At 42.3% G+C, this 19,361-nt stretch overlaps 1 protein-coding gene across 2 annotated transcripts in view; it reads right to left on the bottom strand.

The window, feature by feature from the left end:
- Positions 1–19,361, bottom strand: part of TMEM53 (transmembrane protein 53) — a 68,959-nt gene that overhangs the window by 32,254 nt on the left and 17,344 nt on the right. Inside the window, exon 2 of one of the 2 annotated variants that reach the window (XM_085885611.1) lies at positions 2,195–2,301. The exons of the other annotated variant lie outside the window; for it this stretch is intronic. Within the exon in view, the coding sequence (XP_085741737.1) occupies positions 2,195–2,301 (107 nt within the window). The remainder of the gene's footprint in view (positions 1–2,194; positions 2,302–19,361) is intronic. 2 annotated transcript variants of the gene reach the window in all.

Here is a 19,361-nt window from a genome sequence, read left to right as displayed (position 1 = left end):
GCAATGTTCAAACTACCTAAAAGTCCTGTCAACATCCCGATACCCCTGTATCTCCAATACTTCCAGGTACCTCTCTAATTCTAATTTATCCACTGTTTCTGCTGCGACTCCCTTTCCAGGAAGACCATTCCATGCATTAACTACTCTCTGAGTAAAAGTTCACTGCCTTACTACTGTCTTAACTCTCCTCTCCTTTACTCTCAGGCTATAGCCCCTGGTTCTATCACTGTCGATTCTGTTGAATAATTCATCTACACTTATTTTACCTCTACCTTTAATTACCTTAAACATCTCCATCACATCTCCTCGTAACCGCCTCCTTTCTAGTGTATAAATCCCTGTCTCCTTCAGCCGCTCCTCATGGCTGAGTCCAGCTCGGCTCAAAATCAATCTCGTCGCCCTGCGCTGAACTTTCTCTTTGGCATCTTTGTCCTTCCCGAACTGTGGTGACCAAAACTGCAAACAATATTCGAGATGAGGCCTCACTAAATTCCTGTACAATGTTAACACCACCTCTTTCGATTTATAAATGATCCCCTCCAAATACAGTCTAAACCCCTATTTGCTCGACCGATGGCTGCCTGGCTCTGTGCTGCCTGCTTACCTCCTGAATCTATTACCACCCCAGATCCTTCTCCTGTGTGACATGCTCTGAAATTACCCCTTGCATGCTGTAATCTCTATTTTCATTGTTCTTTCCCATCCCCAACACCAAACACATCACGTTAAATTATATCTGCCAATCTTTTGCCCAATCTATGCAAGTATCAATACTTTCCTGAATCTGATCACCACCCCTCTGCAATCCACCATACCTCCAAGCTTTGTGTCATCTGCAAATTTGGAAAGTCTACTCTTCACCCTATTATCCAAATCGTTGATGTAAATAATGAATGGTACTGGTCCGAGGACTGATCCCTGAGATACCCCGCTACTTACATCCTCCCAGCAAGACATCCTCCCACTCACAGCCACTCTTTGCTTCCTATCACTAAGCCAGTTTGCAAACCAATTAGTAAAGTTACAAACTAACATGACATGCATTTAAAACATGGGAATTCTTCTGGGTTTTACTTTTTTGTAGCTAATTAGCCTAATCAACTCAGGAGATCATGACGATCATTTTAGTGAATGACATTCCATATCAGAACACTCCAGTACACACACACACACACACACACACACACACACACACACACACACACACACACACACACACACACACACACACACACACACACACACACACACACACACACCTACCTCATCCATTTATATTTAAGTGATTCTCAGGACTGAACATTTTGCCACAACTGTCAGGATAATCAAGGCAGGTGTTATATTCACAATTCTTGCAAAGCTCAGCAGTTGCACTTGAGTCACACAACCCATTTGGGAAGCAAAATTAAATAAAGAATACCTCCGATTTTGGGGGGGGGGAGGGGAAGAGCAGGAAAAAGGGAAGAAGAAACCTGGTGTTGACTTCGTGGTTAGGGTGGTGGCTTGGGATTCTAGGGTCCTGAGTTCAAGCCCCCTTTTTCCCACTAAATTAACACCAGGGGGTTGACTCAGCTTGTCATCCTTCCGAGATCGGCGAAATGAGTACCGGTGTAGCAGACAAAAGGCTGCACATGAAGGGAAGGGGTATCGACGGATTGATTAAATCTGGTATTGGTGTGGCGCAGGCATGATGGGCCGAACGGCCTCTTCCTGTGCCTGAATTCCTTGTAAATCCTTGAAAATTAATCCTCAAATTGGCCAGGGACATACCGGTGGACAATGGAATCATTTTTTTTTTTTCAAAATGTACAGAAGGCATGTACTCTTGTGAAAAAGTTAAAACATCCTCCAGCCAAGAGCACACAGGAATCGTACATCCGAAAGATATTTTAATTCTTCCGCACAGGATAACGTCAGGATAGATAAGTTGATATGAAATTAATGAATGCAAACATTTTAAAATCCACCTTTCGAATCAACTCCTGACATGTTGCTTTGCTCTTTCCACCATTGTTAACATGGCTGTTGAAAACACAACAGTATTTTATGGGTGGTGTCAACAGTGGAATATTGAGCTTCACCACATGTTGCCCTGGAAAATAAACTACAGATTAAAGTACATCATTTTTAAAGCGTATAAAGGGAACGTAACTTTCTTTTGCTGTTAGTGTATCAGAAAGTTTGTTACGCAGACCTGTTGATGGTAGATGCCCGTGTACTTGGCTAAGTGACGGTCATGGCATCCGGCCCAGCCCAGCAAGAAAACGATGGGTTCATTAGTTCGACCATCGGTGTCCAATTCTGTTGCGAGAAAAGAGTAAGAAAGTTGGAAATGTTAAAACTTGTCCTGCTTGGCATTCCCATCTGCTCATGGAGATCATGTGATCACAGGTTCAAACTCCATTTTCTGTATCGATGTGTTCATTGCCTCCTATGTCCTTAAAATCACCTGTATTGTAAAGGTATTCTGATGTCTCCTAATGTCCTATATCTTATTGATGTGCAAGCTCCTCCACAAGCTTTAAATCACCTTCATAAAGGCTTGGGTACTTGGCACAAAGGAAAATGTCAGGCTTAATGAATACAGCTCAATTACAAAAGAAGGAAGAAAAAAAAACTCTTAACCCAGCCAATTCCAGTCCACCGCAGAATAAAGGCCTCACTTAACTCGTGCTTGGCATATTTTCCATGCTTGACAAGTGTGGGTTGGCGAGAATGAGCATCCGTGGGACGCCATCACACATCAGTGAGGGACAAAGAAGTCTCCAACCCACTTTAGAACAAACAAACAGCTCTTCTCAAGTTCAACAGTTCTTGGAGTAATTCATTCCTTGCAATAAATAATGATTCATTACCTACAAGTATGTCAGAATACATCCAAAAATGGTATTATCGAAACGAAAGTCAAGCTTGAACTTTTTTCTTTCACCTCCACTCCATCATCTGTCGTATATACATATTATACGTACGACTGTTGCGATCGGTTAGTGCAAGTTCAGACGAAACTGCTTGACTCTGATGAAACCTTTGTGTGACAGCAATTTTGTAAATTTTCTTTGGCGAGAGGATACAATGAGAAAGCAACAGCAAAGCAGAAACGTTCAAACTTGGCGGGGTATCGGCATACAGTGGCCTTATCTTTTCGAACGATATTGGGCAGTGACATCTTTGACGTCCATGAGCACGTCTTTACAGAGGGTACAGCCATCGATCCTCCCAAGAAAGTCGTGTTCATGATGCAGCACCTGTGCTGGCACTACCTCAAGATAATATTATGATGCAATCCAAAAAAAGCCATTTCACACATGACTTGAGAGCCAATGGCGTTTTCCAAGGGCAATGTGCTGTTGGGGTTCACCGAGTTATGCGTTCACTGAGCGTCTTAAGTTATACGAGGTGATCCAAACACACTTTGTGAACTTTTTTATTATTTCTCTATCTATCGGTCTCACTTTGATGGGATTTTTTTATTTTTCAGATCAGCCGGAATAAACAAGTGTACGACTCAAATCTCGTATGCCCAAGCCGAACCACTCTGTCCCCACCTTATCGTACTCACTGGCTACTGGACTCCGTGTTTTACACGCAAAAAAAGTAGAGAAAGTTACATCCAGCCTTCACTCCACATCAGTAATTGTCTCAGATGGCATCATTGCTCTGCCGTTGCTGCTTCTGCTCTCTTCAGCCTGTCCTTCACCTTTATCTGCCTGTTGTCTGCCTGGAAGATGGTTAACGTGTCTCCCATTCACAATAAGAGTGCAAAAACAAATCCTTTTTGTTGTATTTACGACATAACAACAAGGAACCTCAGACACAATCTTTGTCTGCATGTGTTCCTTTGATTCCAACATGGCTTGCCCATCCTCTCACGCTGGTTGTTGTTGTTGACCTATGTTGACCTCAAAAATAGTTGTTGATTGAATTTAGTGACCTGATATGCAAATCCTCTTCAAATTTCTTGTAAATCGGATGAAAATTGAGGATTTTAGAAAATTGACAAATGTTGACCTTTGGCCGATATGTTGACCTTAAAAGAGTGACCACTATATCACATGGTCATGTAACATGTGGTCAAGTTTCAATTTCCTCCCCTGAACAGTTTTTGATGTACGCTCTTAATAACATGCAGACACGCATGACGTATGACGTACGACATACGTACGTACGTTACCGATTGCTTAACCCTGCTTTTCACTTCGCGCGCACAGGGTAATGAGTTCGTACAATTGTGGACGATTTATTTGATGCACAAATAAATTGATCGACCAATGCATATCAACAAATGATAGATGGTGCTGCCCTCCAGTGGAAACCAAGCAAAATTGCATGATGTTTCCGAGTTATTTGTGGATGATGCGTGGAGAGTTGAACATGATCAAAAACGAGCAAGAAAGCAAAAATTATGGCACTTCGGTGGAATTTGTTTCGAAGCCATTAATTAGACGTATTTGCCAATGTAAATTCCAAGTTCCAGCTCGTTTCAGTGTATCACCTTTGAGATATGAGCGCCAACACATTACGGACAGACTGACAGACAGACGGACGGACAGACTGACAGACGGACGGACAGACTGACAGACATCAACATGAATTTCGAGGTTTTTCGTTAAAAACTCAAGAATGAGGAAATTTGGAACATATTACCTCGACGTACAAAGGATTTACTCCTGAAAACTGATAAACGAATTTTCACTCTCCGTGTTAAAGTTGCATACAGAGAAACTGTCCTATATAAAAACGGAGGGGCGCTTTGCGCTTCCATTGATAATGATACTGATAATAATGATACATAATGGTGATGGCTGTCTGTCTGTCCAGGCTATACCATTTTTAAACATTGAGCTTTTGTCAGCAAATCTTAAATAAACCTTTATTGGGAGAATATGGAGAACACAAATGAATAAAATGTACAATGTTTTTTTTTAGCTGTTGTTTTGTCAAGTGTAGTTTTAGTACAAAGCAGATGTGGATGGGCTTTGCATTTTGAGATGCTTTCGAGTTTAATTTGTTTTAAAATGTCAATTTAAATGGCACAGCATTTAACATTTCCAGAAAAAAAAAAGAAGGACACAATTGATATTTTTCCAATTAGACCTCCATTACGTTTTATGTCCCCTTGCGTGACAGAACAATGCACAGAAACCTTCCAAAAAAAACAAGACAAACACTTGACAATAATGTCTCTAATGATCCCTCAAGTTTTAGACTGCTTTTCAGGCAGCATGCAAATGAAAAAAACAAAAATGGAACAACTCAAGTGGAAACTCATACATCTGATTGTACTTATTACCTCCACCACTGAAGGTGAAGGAGGTTATGTTTTCACCTCTTTCTGTCTGTTTGTGTACAGGGTATCTCAAAAAGTTGTGGACGCATTCGGATGAAACTTTGTGGACAGGTTGGGTGTGTGACCTCCACGAATTGTTTCGATTTTGGTGAAGATCCGGATCCAGATCCGACTACCGTACTAACATTTTTAAAGTGATTCTTCACCATTGAGAAATCGGGCCAAAAAACGATATAGTACTTTATAGCATGATATTTCAAAAATGTATTGGGTCCAATATGTTCTCGTGGATCAGGTATTACGTGGTGGAGGTATGTGCTCTACCGAGTGTCCTTCTCACTGTTTGACAGTGACACTCCGTATTGTAGATGCACATCAAGCTTTCCACAGAGTATATTTATGAGAAGATTTTCAATGAGCCTTGCTCATTGATGTGTGCAAAGCTCGTTTGATGTGATATTTACTAAAACAATAAGTCCATGGTGTTCCATTTGAAAAGCCATGATTTTACATATTTATTACACTGGTCAACAACAAATTTGTTGTCTGCATTTTTTAAGCTGATTTAGGACGAATCTGATGCGCTGAATCCAAAACTCACATTAGTTTTGTTCAATCAGGTCAAGTTTTTGAGATATGGCCACATGTCGTTTTTTACATTTTTGTTCACATGTACGCATGTGTGGAGCATTTTAGAAGAAGTTGGTGGGGGTAAAATGTCATGTCAAATAATTGTTTTGATTGGAAATAATTATTTTAATGACAAGAAGTATTCAGGTACGATAGTTCTGGGTGATTATGTCGAAAAGGGATCAGTTTGAAGTCATAAAACCTCAAAATCTTCCAAAAATTGGTGAGGCAAAGCATAAAGTTCGTGGATCAAAACTAAAGTTAATGGGGCAGATTTTGTAATAATGTGATACAAAAAAGTTGTATTTCTTAACATAACGAACTCTGAAGAATGTACAATACCTACATGCACCAATTTATGACATGCGCTTCTGCTCAAGCTTGGAGTGCCACAGTACGAACCCAAAGATTGGAGACTGTTCATTGACAGCAGCAAGCGATCACTGAAATGTGTTCTGCTACACAACGGCAACCAGTTTGCCTCTGTACCCATTGCTCACTCGACTACACTGAAGGAGAAGTATGAAGCGGTGAAGTACGTGCTGGAGAAAATTGGTTATGATCAGCATTAGTGGTTTATTTGTGTTGACCTGAAGATGGTGAACTTTTTGTTGGGACAACAGTCTGGCTTCACCAAGTACCCATGTTTTCTGTGCATGTGGGATAGTAGGGACCGTGCTCAGCATTACACGAAGAAGGACTGGCCTGTGCGGGAGGAATTGGTGCCATGCAAAGAAAGGAACGTCATCAACGACCCTCTGGTGGACAGAGACAGAATACTCTTCCCACCGCTGCACATCAAGCTCGGCTTAATCAAGCAGTTCACCAAGGCTCTGGACAAAGATGGTGACTGCTTCACTTACTTGTGCCAGGCTTTTCCAGGATTGACCATGGAGAAGTTGAAAGCTGGCATCTTTGATGGTTCTCAGATCCGTCAGCTCATCAGAGATCCAGAGTTCAAAAACTCAATGAACGAAGTGGAACTGGAAGCGTAGAAGACATTTGTTTTGGTAGTGAAGAACTTTCTTGGCAACAATAAAGCCAGAAACTACGCAGAACTTGTCAACAACATGCTGACTGCTTTCAGAAACCTGGGCTGCAACATGAGCATCAAGATGCACTACCTATTTTCACATATGAATCGGTTTCCTAAGAACCTGGGTTCAATGAGTGACGAGCAGGGGGAGAGATTCCATCAGGACATGAAGGAGATGGAGACCAGGTATCAGGGTCGCTGGGACGCAGTCATGATGGCTGACTACTGTTGGAATCTGAAGAGAGACCTCCCTGCCGCTGAACATTCCAGGAGTTCGAAGAAACGGAAGTTCAAGCCCTGAAGTTTGAACAGTGGTGACGCAACATGCAATTTACTTGTACTTACCTTTATCAATGCCCACCATTCAGATGACAGTAATCGATGTTTCTATCATGTAATCAATAAATGTTGTTGGCAAAACATTTTTTTTTCTTAAAAACATGTTTAGGATGATATGTGTTGACAAAAATCAGCTGATAATGCCACAAAAATGTAATTGATTTTGTCACAAGATCTGATTTTTTCAAATCAACTTAGCACAAAAACCTGACCTGATGGAGAGAAACGGATGCCATTTCCTGATTCAGCAGTGCCAGAATACCCTAATTCACTTGTAGAAATCTAGACAACATTCAGAAAGTAAAAAATTGTTGACCAGTGTTATTCATGAAATATTGATGACACAAGCATAAATTTGGCACCAATTCTGGAGAAAAGTATAAAGTTTTGTTTCACGTTTATTTATTTTGTCCACAGGTAGAGCATTTGGATGGAAAATATGGATGGCAGAAAACTAGAGCGGCATTCGGTGGAGCACATATCTCTGTCAGGGTGAACAGTTTACATTTTGTATCCCACTGATTGGTTGGATCTGCATCTAGATCTTAACCAAAATCGAATCAGTTTGTTATTGTCACCTACCCAACTCTCCATGCTGTTCCTTTTGTTCTGTTGCATCCTAATCTATTCAGTGTTCCAGCTCTTCCTCTCTGTATTAAAAAAACAAGATTTTTAAAAGGCTCCCTTAAACAGCAGCACCAATCGATAATATAAATGTAAAGCCATAATTTATAATACTGTATGAAGGCCTTACAAGTACAGTACACGAGTAGTGTCTGTTATGACTCTGTCCATCACTAATTAAGGGTCAGATGAGGTGTATATGTACCAGTAATGTATTTGGCCAACTCACAGCCATTTTTGTGGATGGTGAGAAACCCACAAGTTCAGACCTCTAATGAGCCTGGTTTGAGTTCCGGCACATCCGAGTACAGAAACACACTGGTTGTGAGTCTTGCATAGAGAGCGCAGATTACCATCAGTGGAATTGGTTTTCCAGTGCAAAGCAAGTAAAGGTGCTTTCTGGCAATTTATTAATCTATGAATCATCCTACCAAGGACAGGATGTTGGGCAAGATCACTGCAGGCAGGAAACTACAAACTGATGGACAGATAGAGAGAGAGAGGGGGTGAGAGAGGGGGAGAGAGGAATGGGGGGGGAGAGAGAGAGAGAGGAAGAGGGAGAGAGATGAAGAGGGAGAGAGAGGAGAGAGGGAGAGAGATAGAGAGGAGGAGAGAGAGTTATGGAGAGGGAGAGAGAGGAGAGAAGGAGAGAGGAGGAGAGAGGAGAGAGAGGAGGAGAGAGGAGAGAGGAGAGAGAGGAGAGAGGAGGAGAGAGAGAGAGGAGAGGGAGAGAGAGAGAGAGAGAGAGAGAGAGAGAGAGAGAGATAGAGAGAGAGAGAGAGAGAGAGAGAGAGAGAGAGAGAGAGAGAGAGAGAGAGAGAGAGAGAGAGAGAGAGAGAGAGAGAGAGAGAGAGAGAGAGAGAGAGAGAGAGAGAGAGAGAGAGAGAGAGAGAGAGAGAGAGACATGTCAGCATGTCAATTTGACAATGGCCTACTAATGTTGGAATTTATCCCATGTGAGGGAACACATGTCTCTTTATGTCCTTATTTTGCATTGAGATGAGTACAATCTCCAAAAAACTAGAATTCAAAGAACACCTTGTCCCGTGCAATCTCAAGAAAAAAAAGACATGGGAAGAGTCTTTTTAACTCTTGCTTTGCGTTTCCGAGGACGACCTGTTTCCTACGAACTGCGATTTTGTGTGAATCTTGATATTCCTCAACGTTTAGAGAGCAAGTGACAAATTAGATTGGTTGAGATGGTGCAAAATGGCGTAATATTTTGTCTAAGTACTGCTAAACAGAAGGTTTTTGAAAGTGCCAAGAAGGTGATTTGTGTTCTCGAGTGTTCAAGTATATAATTCAATTAAAAATTAAATGAAGGCTCTAAAGGCTGTAGGGAAGAAAACTTTTTTCAGAAGTTTACCACAGTTGATGCAGTGTCTTTTACACCACCTTATTTAACATATTAAATTAGTTATTCGTGCCTGTTGTTTGTGTCCTTTATGAAGTCCCTAAAAACAGTAAATTTCCTGTTTGAAATGATTTTCAATTTTCGCTTGACTGCCAGACAGGCAGACCTGAGAGTAAAAAATAAATTACACTCCTCTATGTGCATGCACGTTTGGGACAAGATTCCGTACAATTTGCCAAATTCAGAGCCCAAGCACTACTAAACTGCAGGTTCCTGTTTCGATTCATGTTTCCGATTTGTGTTCTTTGTTCAAAATATATAATTCAATTGAAATTAAGTCGTTCCTCGATCGCAGACTGACGTCTGTAGACAGGCAGACAGACAGACAGACAAAGTGAACCAATTTTGGTTATCTTTGCTTTTCACGTCGCATGAGCAGGTTAACAACTGTAAAAAAAAAAAAGGCAGGTCTCACTTAAATTGCATAGCATGCTGTGAACCAATCAATAAAAGATGTTCAAACAAAACAAAAATGCAAATTTTGAATTCATATGAAATAAGCAAAAGTCAAAAACAAATGTTTGTGTGTTCAGTTAACAAAGAATAGCTGACTGCAAAAAGAAAAATCCAACATGCATTGTTTGGGACATTTCAAATGGAATGAAAAACATGTTTTGTCAAAATTCCCATGATTATTTTATCCATTTTCTCAAGACTCTCATTACCATCACTGTCTGAATTCCCTTTTAGTAATTTTATTTTTCCTATCGTCATGATCTGCTGTCCACAGGAGCACACAATCTAGAAATTCAATCGGATAACTACAAATGTCTTTTTTTTATTATGCAATAGCTATAAATTTCTTCCATTGCTTCCCACAAAATGGCACAATGAAGGCAAAAAAATATGTCGAATACAGAAATCGTTGTGGTTCTGAAAAAACAACTTCAGTGATCCAGCCAAAGTGAGAATCATCTCTTTTTAACAATTCATCCTTCCAAAGAACATTCGCACACTTGTCATCAAATTTCCAATTCTCAAGGAAATAAGATTTTCTTTATTTTATCATTTTGTTGGCATTAATATTGCACCATTAAATATGTTTTCTCGAAATTGTCCGATCTCTTTTGCACAGGTTTGAGATTGGACCAAAAATCATGGGACACCAGCTTTTGAGTTCCGAGAACTGCGTCAAATATGCGTCTGGTTTTATTAACTTTGAAAATCATCAACAGACACCAGATAAATAGTCAGGGAACAGCATCATTGCTCCGTTGCTAAGCAGCATGTTCCAAAGGAAAGAGATAATGAAATTTCGATGTTGAATGCTAATTGGTTGTCATAGAATGGGAAACTCCATCAGGATGATTTCGACCATTCTAGCCACGTCCAAATCAATTGTGGCTGATGTCATCCTGATATGGAAGAGTCGAGGCAACAGCAACTCTGATCAGTAATCTGGCATGAACATAAACTATCATCTCGAGAGAGGAAAGATGCCTATTATAGATCGTTCAATGAAATAGACATGATTATTTCATCAAACCAAACCCCCATGATGTTACAAAAGACATCACACATTTATTGCAATACTAGCAGGAGTGCCCGGCTTTGCCAGGCAATGCCAGGTTCCTCCTCCCACCCTTTCCCCTTTCTCCACCCATCCCATCCCCTCCTGTCTCCCTTCCCACCCCTCCCTTTTCCCACTCCCTCCCTCCTGAACTCCCGTGACTGCAGATGAAACCAAGTAGCCCATGTTCACCATGAAATCAAACTTGGTCCATTTGCCAAGTTTGGTGACAACTGGCCCAGTTTTTCTTTGACGTGCTTGGTGTTACACGCAGACAGACAAAAAAAAAATGACATTTATTTATTAGACTACATGTGGTTATGCAAGGAAGTATGTGAAAATAATGGTGATTATTGTGCACAGGGGACAACATAAATAAACCTTGATGTAGTTCAGACTCTTGTGAAAAGAAAATCTGTACACGTGTATCAGAAGAAGACATTGATTTGTACATTGCAAATAAAACGACAGAATAACTGTGCACAAAAACACAGACAGAAGATCCTTTCGCTGTACAAAACTAGAGGTCAAAGAACACATTACACCAAGCTGTTTTCATAAACAAGGACATGGGTCAAATCTGATTGGTCATGATGACATAAGATGCTGTAATATTTTGTCCAAGTACTGCAAAACGGAAGGGTTTTGAAAATGCCAAAAAGGTGATTTGTGTTCTACAGAGTTCATGTACATAATTCAACTGAAATAAATAAAGCTTTTAAAGGTCATAGGAAAACACATTCAGAAGTTTACCACTGTTGAAGCAGCGTCTTTTAGGCCGACACCACCTTATTTCACATGTTAGATTAGTTATCCATGCTTGTTGTTTGTGTCCTTTATGAAGTCCTCAAAAACAGTAAGTTTCCTGCTTGGAATGATTTTCAATCTTGTTTGACTGCCAGACAGGCAGACAGACTGAACAAAAAACACTTCTTTCTGTGTGTGCACGATCGGACCAATTCAGAGACAAAGTACTGTGAAACTACAGGTTCGTTTTCCCATTCATGTTCCCATTCGTGTACAAAATTAAACATTCAATTAAATCGATTTACTCCTCGAACATAAACTGACGTTTGTTGACAGGACAGACAGACAGACAACCATATAGGACACGGTGCTATGACGTCACGAATGATGTCACAATGCTTCCTCTTTTTTTTTATATGATGTTGCAATTGACTCTGGGACCTGAGTATGTGCTTTTTCAAGGTTTGATAAAGTTCTTCATCCGTTTCAGCTGTTGATGTGCCTTTTCAAGGTTTGATATTAATCGGACGAGCGGTTCCCAAGTTACGGCCATTTTATTGCTTTTTGCAGTGTTGAAAAGGTGTATATATGGCAGCTGAAGTGTTGTTCCACCTTATCACCTTTTTCTTTCTCAAGTTTCTCGACGACCGCCGGTCCAATCGGATTGAAACTTGCCAGGAATATTGCCGGGACCCCACAGATGTGCCTTTTCGAGGTTTGATGTCAATCGGACAAGCGGTTCCCAAGTTACAGCCATTTTATTGCTTTTTGCAGTGTTGAAAAGGTGTATATATGGCAGCTGAAGTGTCGTTCTACCTTATCACCTTTTTCTTTCTCGAGTTTCTTGACAACCGCCAGTCCGATCGGATTGAAACTTGCCAGGAATATTGCCGGGGTCCCGCAGATGTGCCTTATTGAGGTTTTATGTCAATCGGACGAGCGGTTCCCAAGTTAAGGCCATTTTATTGCTTTTTTCAGTGTTGAAAATGTGTATATATGGCAGCTGAAGTGTCGTTCCACCTTATCATGCCATTTTTTTCTCAGAATAATGATAACAGCATATTAATAATAATAATAATAATAATATTAATAGCAAAATAATTGGCAGTAATAAAAGGAATAACGTGATACAATGACCAGTGTCTGTCAACCAATAACGACCTATATATTGTCTGTCAACCAGACAGGACATGGTGCTATGACATCACGAATGACGTCACAATGCTTCCTCTTTTTTTTTTCTTTGAATTTTATTGCTTTTTTCAGTGTTGAAAAGGTGTATATATAGCAGCTGACGTGTCGTTCCACCTTATCATGCCATTTTTTTCTCAGAATAATGGTAACAGCATCTATCTGTAATTCCAGCAATCTGTGTGTGTGTGTGTGTGTGTGTGTGTGTGTCTGTCTCTGTCTGTCTGTCTGTCTGTCTATCTGTCTATCTATCTATCTGTCTATCTATCCGTCTGTTTGTCTGTTTGTTTGAATGGGACCGCAGTTTCTTGACAACCGCTGGTCCGATCTGATTGAAACTTGCCAGGAATATTGCTGGGGACCCGCAGATGTGCCTTTTCGAGGATTGATGTCAATCGGACGAGCGGTTCCCAAGTTACGGCCATTTTATTGCTTTTTGCAGTGTTGAAAAGGTGTATATATGGCAGCTGAAGTGTCGTTCCACCTTATCACCTTTTTCTTTCTCGAGTTTCTCGACGACCGCCGGTCCGATCAGATTGAAACTTGCCAGGAATATTGCCGGGGCCCCGCAGATGTGCCTTATCGAGGTTTTATGTCAATCGGACGAGCCGTTCCCAAGTTAAGGCCATTTTATTGCTTTTTTCAGTGTTGAAAATGTGTATATATGGCAGCTGAAGTGTCGTTCCACCTTATCATACCATTTTTTCTCAGAATAATGATAACAGCATCTTAATAATAATAATAATAATAATAATAATAATAATAAAAGCACAATAATTGGCAATAATAAAAAGAATAACGTGATACAATGACCAATGTCTGCCAACCAATAACGACCTATATATTGTCTGTCAACCAGACAGGACACGGTGCTATGACATCACGAATGACGTCACAATGCTTCCTGTTTTTTTTTTTCTTTGAATTTTATTGCTTTTTTCAGTGTTGAAAAGGTGTATATATAGCAGCTGACGTGTCGTTCCACCTTATCATGCCATTTTTTCTCAGAGTAATGGGAACAGCATCTATCTATAATTCCAGCAATCTGTGTGTGTGTCTGTGTCTGTGTCTGTGTCTGTCTGTCTGTCTATCCGTCTGTTTGTTTGAATGGGACCGCAGTTTCTTGACAACCGCCGGTCCGATCTGATTGAAACTTGCCAGGAATATTGCTGGGTACCCGCAGATGTGCCTTTTCAAGGTTTGATATTAATCGGACGAGCGGTTCCCAAGTTACGGCCATTTATCTGTCGACCAATATCTGCGAGAAAGGGGGACGGGAGAGGGGGGATGAGAGTGGGGGCGAGAGAGGAGGGGGGAGAGAGGAAGGGCGAGACTAGTAGACCATGTGGAGGTACTCGCTATTACCTTCAGAAAATGATTTTCATTGTGCAGATCACCAATCTGGATGAAATTTGGCATACTTAAATAATTTTAGACGCTGAGTCCAAATCCACTTGTTTCCACGTCGAGGATGTGACACAATTGGTCATTTTTGGCAATTAACAATACACCGAACATTAAAGCACGATTTTGACACAGAAATGAAGAATCAAGGAGAGACTGATATGTACGTCAAAGAAAACTCTTGTGAGGTCTTAAAATGATACAATATGTTTATACAGAGCCCTATTCACTGTTATTAAATATGTTTATAATTAAAGGTCGTAAACCGAAGCAGTTACATATTTTTACTGGCGTAAAACGTCTGGACCGACCAGACAGGCCTTCGAGTTGACCAAGGCAACTTTTTGCTTAAAAGGCAGCCACACTGGCTATTAAAGGTAGTTACATTGACTATTAAAGACAGTTACAGCACCTATTGAAGACAGTTACATTGGCTATTACGGATTAAATCAAAGACAAAGAGACTGCGCGACTCAGCCTGATGAAAAGTAGAACCGCCACAAGAAGATTACTGTCTTAGAACTCCAGTATTTCTTGCTCTGAAGCGGTTGCTGAACTAGGCTCTTGACTGCTGTTATTACAAAACTCAAGTCCACTATTACATGCTAACCAACCTGAATACTACTGTGTAGTAGATTCTCACAGCAAAAGCAGTGTGACACCCGCATTCACAGTTCGTCGTTGGAATCATCGTCAGTTCCGCTTTCATCATCCATAAGTTCCATTTCTGCACGGGTCTGTTCATCGTTGGCGCAGTTTTGACACCCACAGCACTCTGCGCAGGACAGTCCTTTTGACCGGCAAGAACACTGGTTGGTCTCGCATTTCGTCTTCTTGCAATTACATTTTGTCGCCTCTAACAGTTCCTTCGGCGCTGGTGGTTTGTTCAGCCAGTGAACAATCAGTGAGTGCTCCATTGCGTTCCACCCATCTGTGAAATGTAGGAGAAGGGGCTTCTATAAACCTCTCAGTCGCACAGTAGTGGATCGCAGACTGATAGTTCACTCTTTTGCAATGCTGCATCAGAGCGTCGCTTGCAGGCGGCAACTTCTGTTCTCCCAGCAACTGGCTGCAGAATAGCTTGTAGCGAGCCTCATCCACACTCTTCATGGTCGGCTGATTGTACATGGTGCAGACGAATTGTTCCAGGTCGTGAATGATATTCTGATCCAGCGTGAATGCTCGACCAATGCTCCTGAAACAGGTGATGAGATGGGGACCCTTCATCATCAGCTCAAATGGCCTTGTTTTGCCCTTACCGTGGAATGCACTGGTGGTATCACTTCCCGTGAAATTGTGCAAACCTATCAACGCATCGCAGACAGAACTTTCCAGGGCATTACTCAGCTTCCTAATGTCAATGACGATAATGTCCTTTGGACTTCCTCTGACCAGATGGAAATTTCGCGCCCGAATCGACTTCGAGTGAGCCAATGCCAACACAAATACATCGGTGTCGAAACTCTCTATGCGCACCGACTCTTCATTCTGTCCTGCGTGAGCGGCATGCAGCAGGAGCTTCGTGTCAGCTTCCTCATGGTCACATTCAAGTTCAGGTACTGACGACACAGTCATGACACCATTCGAGGCCTTGATTTTCTCAAATTTGCCGGCATGACTGACGTACAACAGCATGTCACCCAGTTTTGATGGAGAGATGTTTCTCGTCCACGATTCGACGATGAACTCTATCAACGCCTCCTTGTTGGCTCCGCTCAGGAGATAATTGGCCCACTGTTTTGGAAGGGCTTGATCACGTCTGTAGATGGTTCGTACCTGAAGATCGCCCACCCTGCCCGCTCGTCTGGCGTGCTCCAGGCACTTGATGCTGATACTTGGGTAAGTATCAAACACCACGTCCAGTCTCGAAATTGGTTATGTCGTGCTTTGGCCACTACGATGTTCAGCACCATCTCTTCCATTTTGCCGAAAGTGTTAGGCAGTGACCCAGCCTTTATCGCCTGAATAACGACCATTCCAACCACAATTGTTGCACCTTGGATAGGCCGAGTGTCCACACGGCAATCGGGCCACAGTGTCAGTATATGGTTGCGGAGTTTGGCTTTGTCCATCTTAGCAATCGAACCATCACGGATGCCAGCGGGAAAGATATGTTCGCCAGTGGGTACGTGAGCAGATCGTGGAGTGTTGCATTGCTTTACTCGCCAATCAACAGCAGTCGTGTGAAAAGACGACGTTCATTCGCAATTTCAACCTTCGGTGTCTGCTGGTGGGGAGTCGCCGACTTGCCTCGCGCCTTCGAGAAGGTTGCCAATTTGGCCTTCGAAATCGGACTGAAGAATGGGACCTCACCCGAGAGAAGCCGATCATGCATGATTTGCACGACAGCATTCTCTCCCTTGACATACGCGTTCATCAAGTCCGTGGAAGTGGCTGGCGGTGCGATGACACCTGAACTAATATTGACGAGTTCAAGGTGAGCACCGGAAAAGGGTTAATCATTTGAAGTACTGTGTCCATCATTTGTACCACCACTGCTTTGTTCTTCTTCGAGCTCGACACATCCAAATCCTTTCTCGTTCGGGGCTCGTCGAGGATACCCGCCATGGACTCACATTTCCATGCAATTTCCACACGTGCTGGTTGGGACAGGACCCACTTCTTCACAGCTGTGCTTTTCTGAGTGTTACCAATGATGCCTCCACTGGTCTTGCTGTCCCTATTTAAAGTCTGCTCTATGATCTGATCACACGCAACACTACTAAATCCATAACGAGTATGCCGTTGGGCAGTCCATTTGCCATCCATGAACGCTTGATAGGTGTCTGGGTGGGAGTTCTCGAGACCGGCCATTTCCAGCCAGTAAACGGGTTAGTACCTTACATAGTTTAGGTGATCGTACGCAAAGTACCAGGGCATTGACGCTCTCGTGATCGCAAGGTGTTTCCGCCAGTTCGAAGTACGAGTTGCCCGTATAAGCTGTAGTGCTAGCTCCACCATTTCCAAGTCGGGCCATGTAATGTCCACACTTTGGTGTTTGTTCAGGTCATCCCTCACCATGAGTGCTCCCGAGTATATAACATGTAAATTGAGGTCTGAGTCACCCTGCTGTGGACCCTGGCTGGCTTCATCCTCTGTAGTTGACTCTGTTTCTGTTGTGGAGCTACTGTCTACAACAGCAGCCTGAGCAATGGAACCAATATCAATGTCCTTCATGTACACCACTTCGCTCTCAGACATTTTTGGTGGACAATAGAAAATCATGTCTGGGTACCGTTCCTGCAGTCTTTTCTTCAGTCTTGTTGCCTGGTTGTTGGCCTTATCCTGACCTTCGCATACTCTGAGTAGGTCATTGAACATCTCACTCAACTTCTTCATATGTATAGATTCCTTTCCATCAATGAGTCTTACCTGGATTACTTTATCACAGAAAATGTCAAATGTTGAGTCGTAGTTCACTTTCTGAGTTTGGAGTTTACTTTCACTCTGTCTGTGGTATGTGTCATTCACATACTCGTAATAACATTTATGGTGATAACAAACTGCCAGCGCCACACAGTCTTTATCCTTTATAGTTGTCATTATTCTCACATCACGTTCATCTCTCCTCTGCTCACCAGTTTCCCTCAGCTTTCCTCCATCCTGTGTTTCTGCCAGGGACAACTGATCACGTTGAGATTTTCCTTTGACACGGATGAATTTGTCTTTTTTCTGGCATATGATACAAATTATTGGCAGTACACCAGCTGATTTGCCAGCCACCCTTTCTACAGAGGTTCTGACGGATTTTCTACGTATTTTGTGGTATGAGTGCCCCTCTTCTTCTAGTCCGCCTACCACCTCACTGGCTCTAGCAGAAACTGCAGTAGTGCTGGCTTCTGATTTCCTTTTCCTGGCTTCAGCACGTGTTATATGATCCTTGTTACAAAACGACGCATAGCAGAACTGGTGACAGCCGGCATCCGCAGGAGGATCAGTCATTGGCAGCAGTTTCATAATTTGATCAGCCAGCAAACGGCATTTGTTGATAGTTTCACTATCTGTGGCGTCGCACCAAGCCTTCGCACACTCGCATACCTTAAGCCGGCTCTTATCCGTGAATTGCGTCACTTTCTCATCTTCCTCCCCGCCCAAGTGTGAAACAACGCATATTTGGTTGTTGAAAGACCAAAAATCACTCGATCACCAGACAACCATGGGCGCCGCCATCTTGATTGGTTGTTTCCTGGTCGTTTCCTCCGTGATTTCAAGCATGCCACACCCACTTCACGGCGGTAATTTCAAATGGTAATAACTGTCAGTGTGTCAACTTGTGCATATGGAAACAAGTAGGAATTTCAATGGTGTGTTCTCATGAATGTACAGGGTGAATTTCGTTTAGATTGGTGATCTGCACAACAAAACTGAACGAACCAACCCACCTCTACATGACCTATCGGGGGGAGAGAGGGGGGGCAAGAGATGGGGGAGAGAGAGGGGGGTGAGAGAGGCAGGGCAAGAGAGAGGCGGCGAGAGAGGGGGATGAGAGTGGGGGCGAGAGGGGGGGCGAGAGAGAGGGGGCGAGAGAGAGGGGGCGAGAGAGGGCTGCACATCCTGGCACTCACCTTCGGGCCTGCCACTACGGGCATCCCAGAAATATGCATCCCAGAAGCTATCTGATGCCATAATTGAAAAATTTGGATGTCAATTAGTAAATATTTGCAATACAGTATTAACTTTCTGGAGGAGTCCATTATAAAATTATAAGCCACTGAAGTTGGAAAAAAATGTATTTTTCACATTTGGCATTTTTAGGGCCAAATTTCAAAGGTCTCTTGAGATAGATATTTTTTCAACTATGAAGAATTGAAAGCTAATCTTTTGCATGGTGGGTAGAGTCATATAGATCTACATTTAAGAGTTTTTCGAGCAAAATCTAAGGAGGTGACCTGGGGACCCTTCGGTGAGTTGGCACGGAATGACCCTGTGGGATCTTCTATTAATGTCCACCAATTAAGGCTAGCAAACCGAACATCTGGCTGAACGTCCATCCAAGGGACGGAGCACTTTGTGATGCAAGCACCAATCAAACGACACCATGCCTGTAAAACACCATTCCTACAGTCTGTAATCAGGTTGGAATCAAACCCATACAAGCTCGTTCAAAGGCAAGTGTACTGCCTCTGCAAATAATCTATAATAACAAATGCCAGTGTGTGTGTATGTATCTCCTCCATAA

This window comes from Eptatretus burgeri, chromosome 6 (assembly GCF_056783735.1).
Source record: "Eptatretus burgeri isolate ZD-2024b chromosome 6, Ebu_testis_v1, whole genome shotgun sequence".
NCBI lineage: Eukaryota > Metazoa > Chordata > Myxini > Myxiniformes > Myxinidae > Eptatretus > Eptatretus burgeri.
The sequence above is the reverse complement of the archived record's forward strand: the minus strand, read 5'-3'. Positions and strand labels throughout refer to the sequence as shown.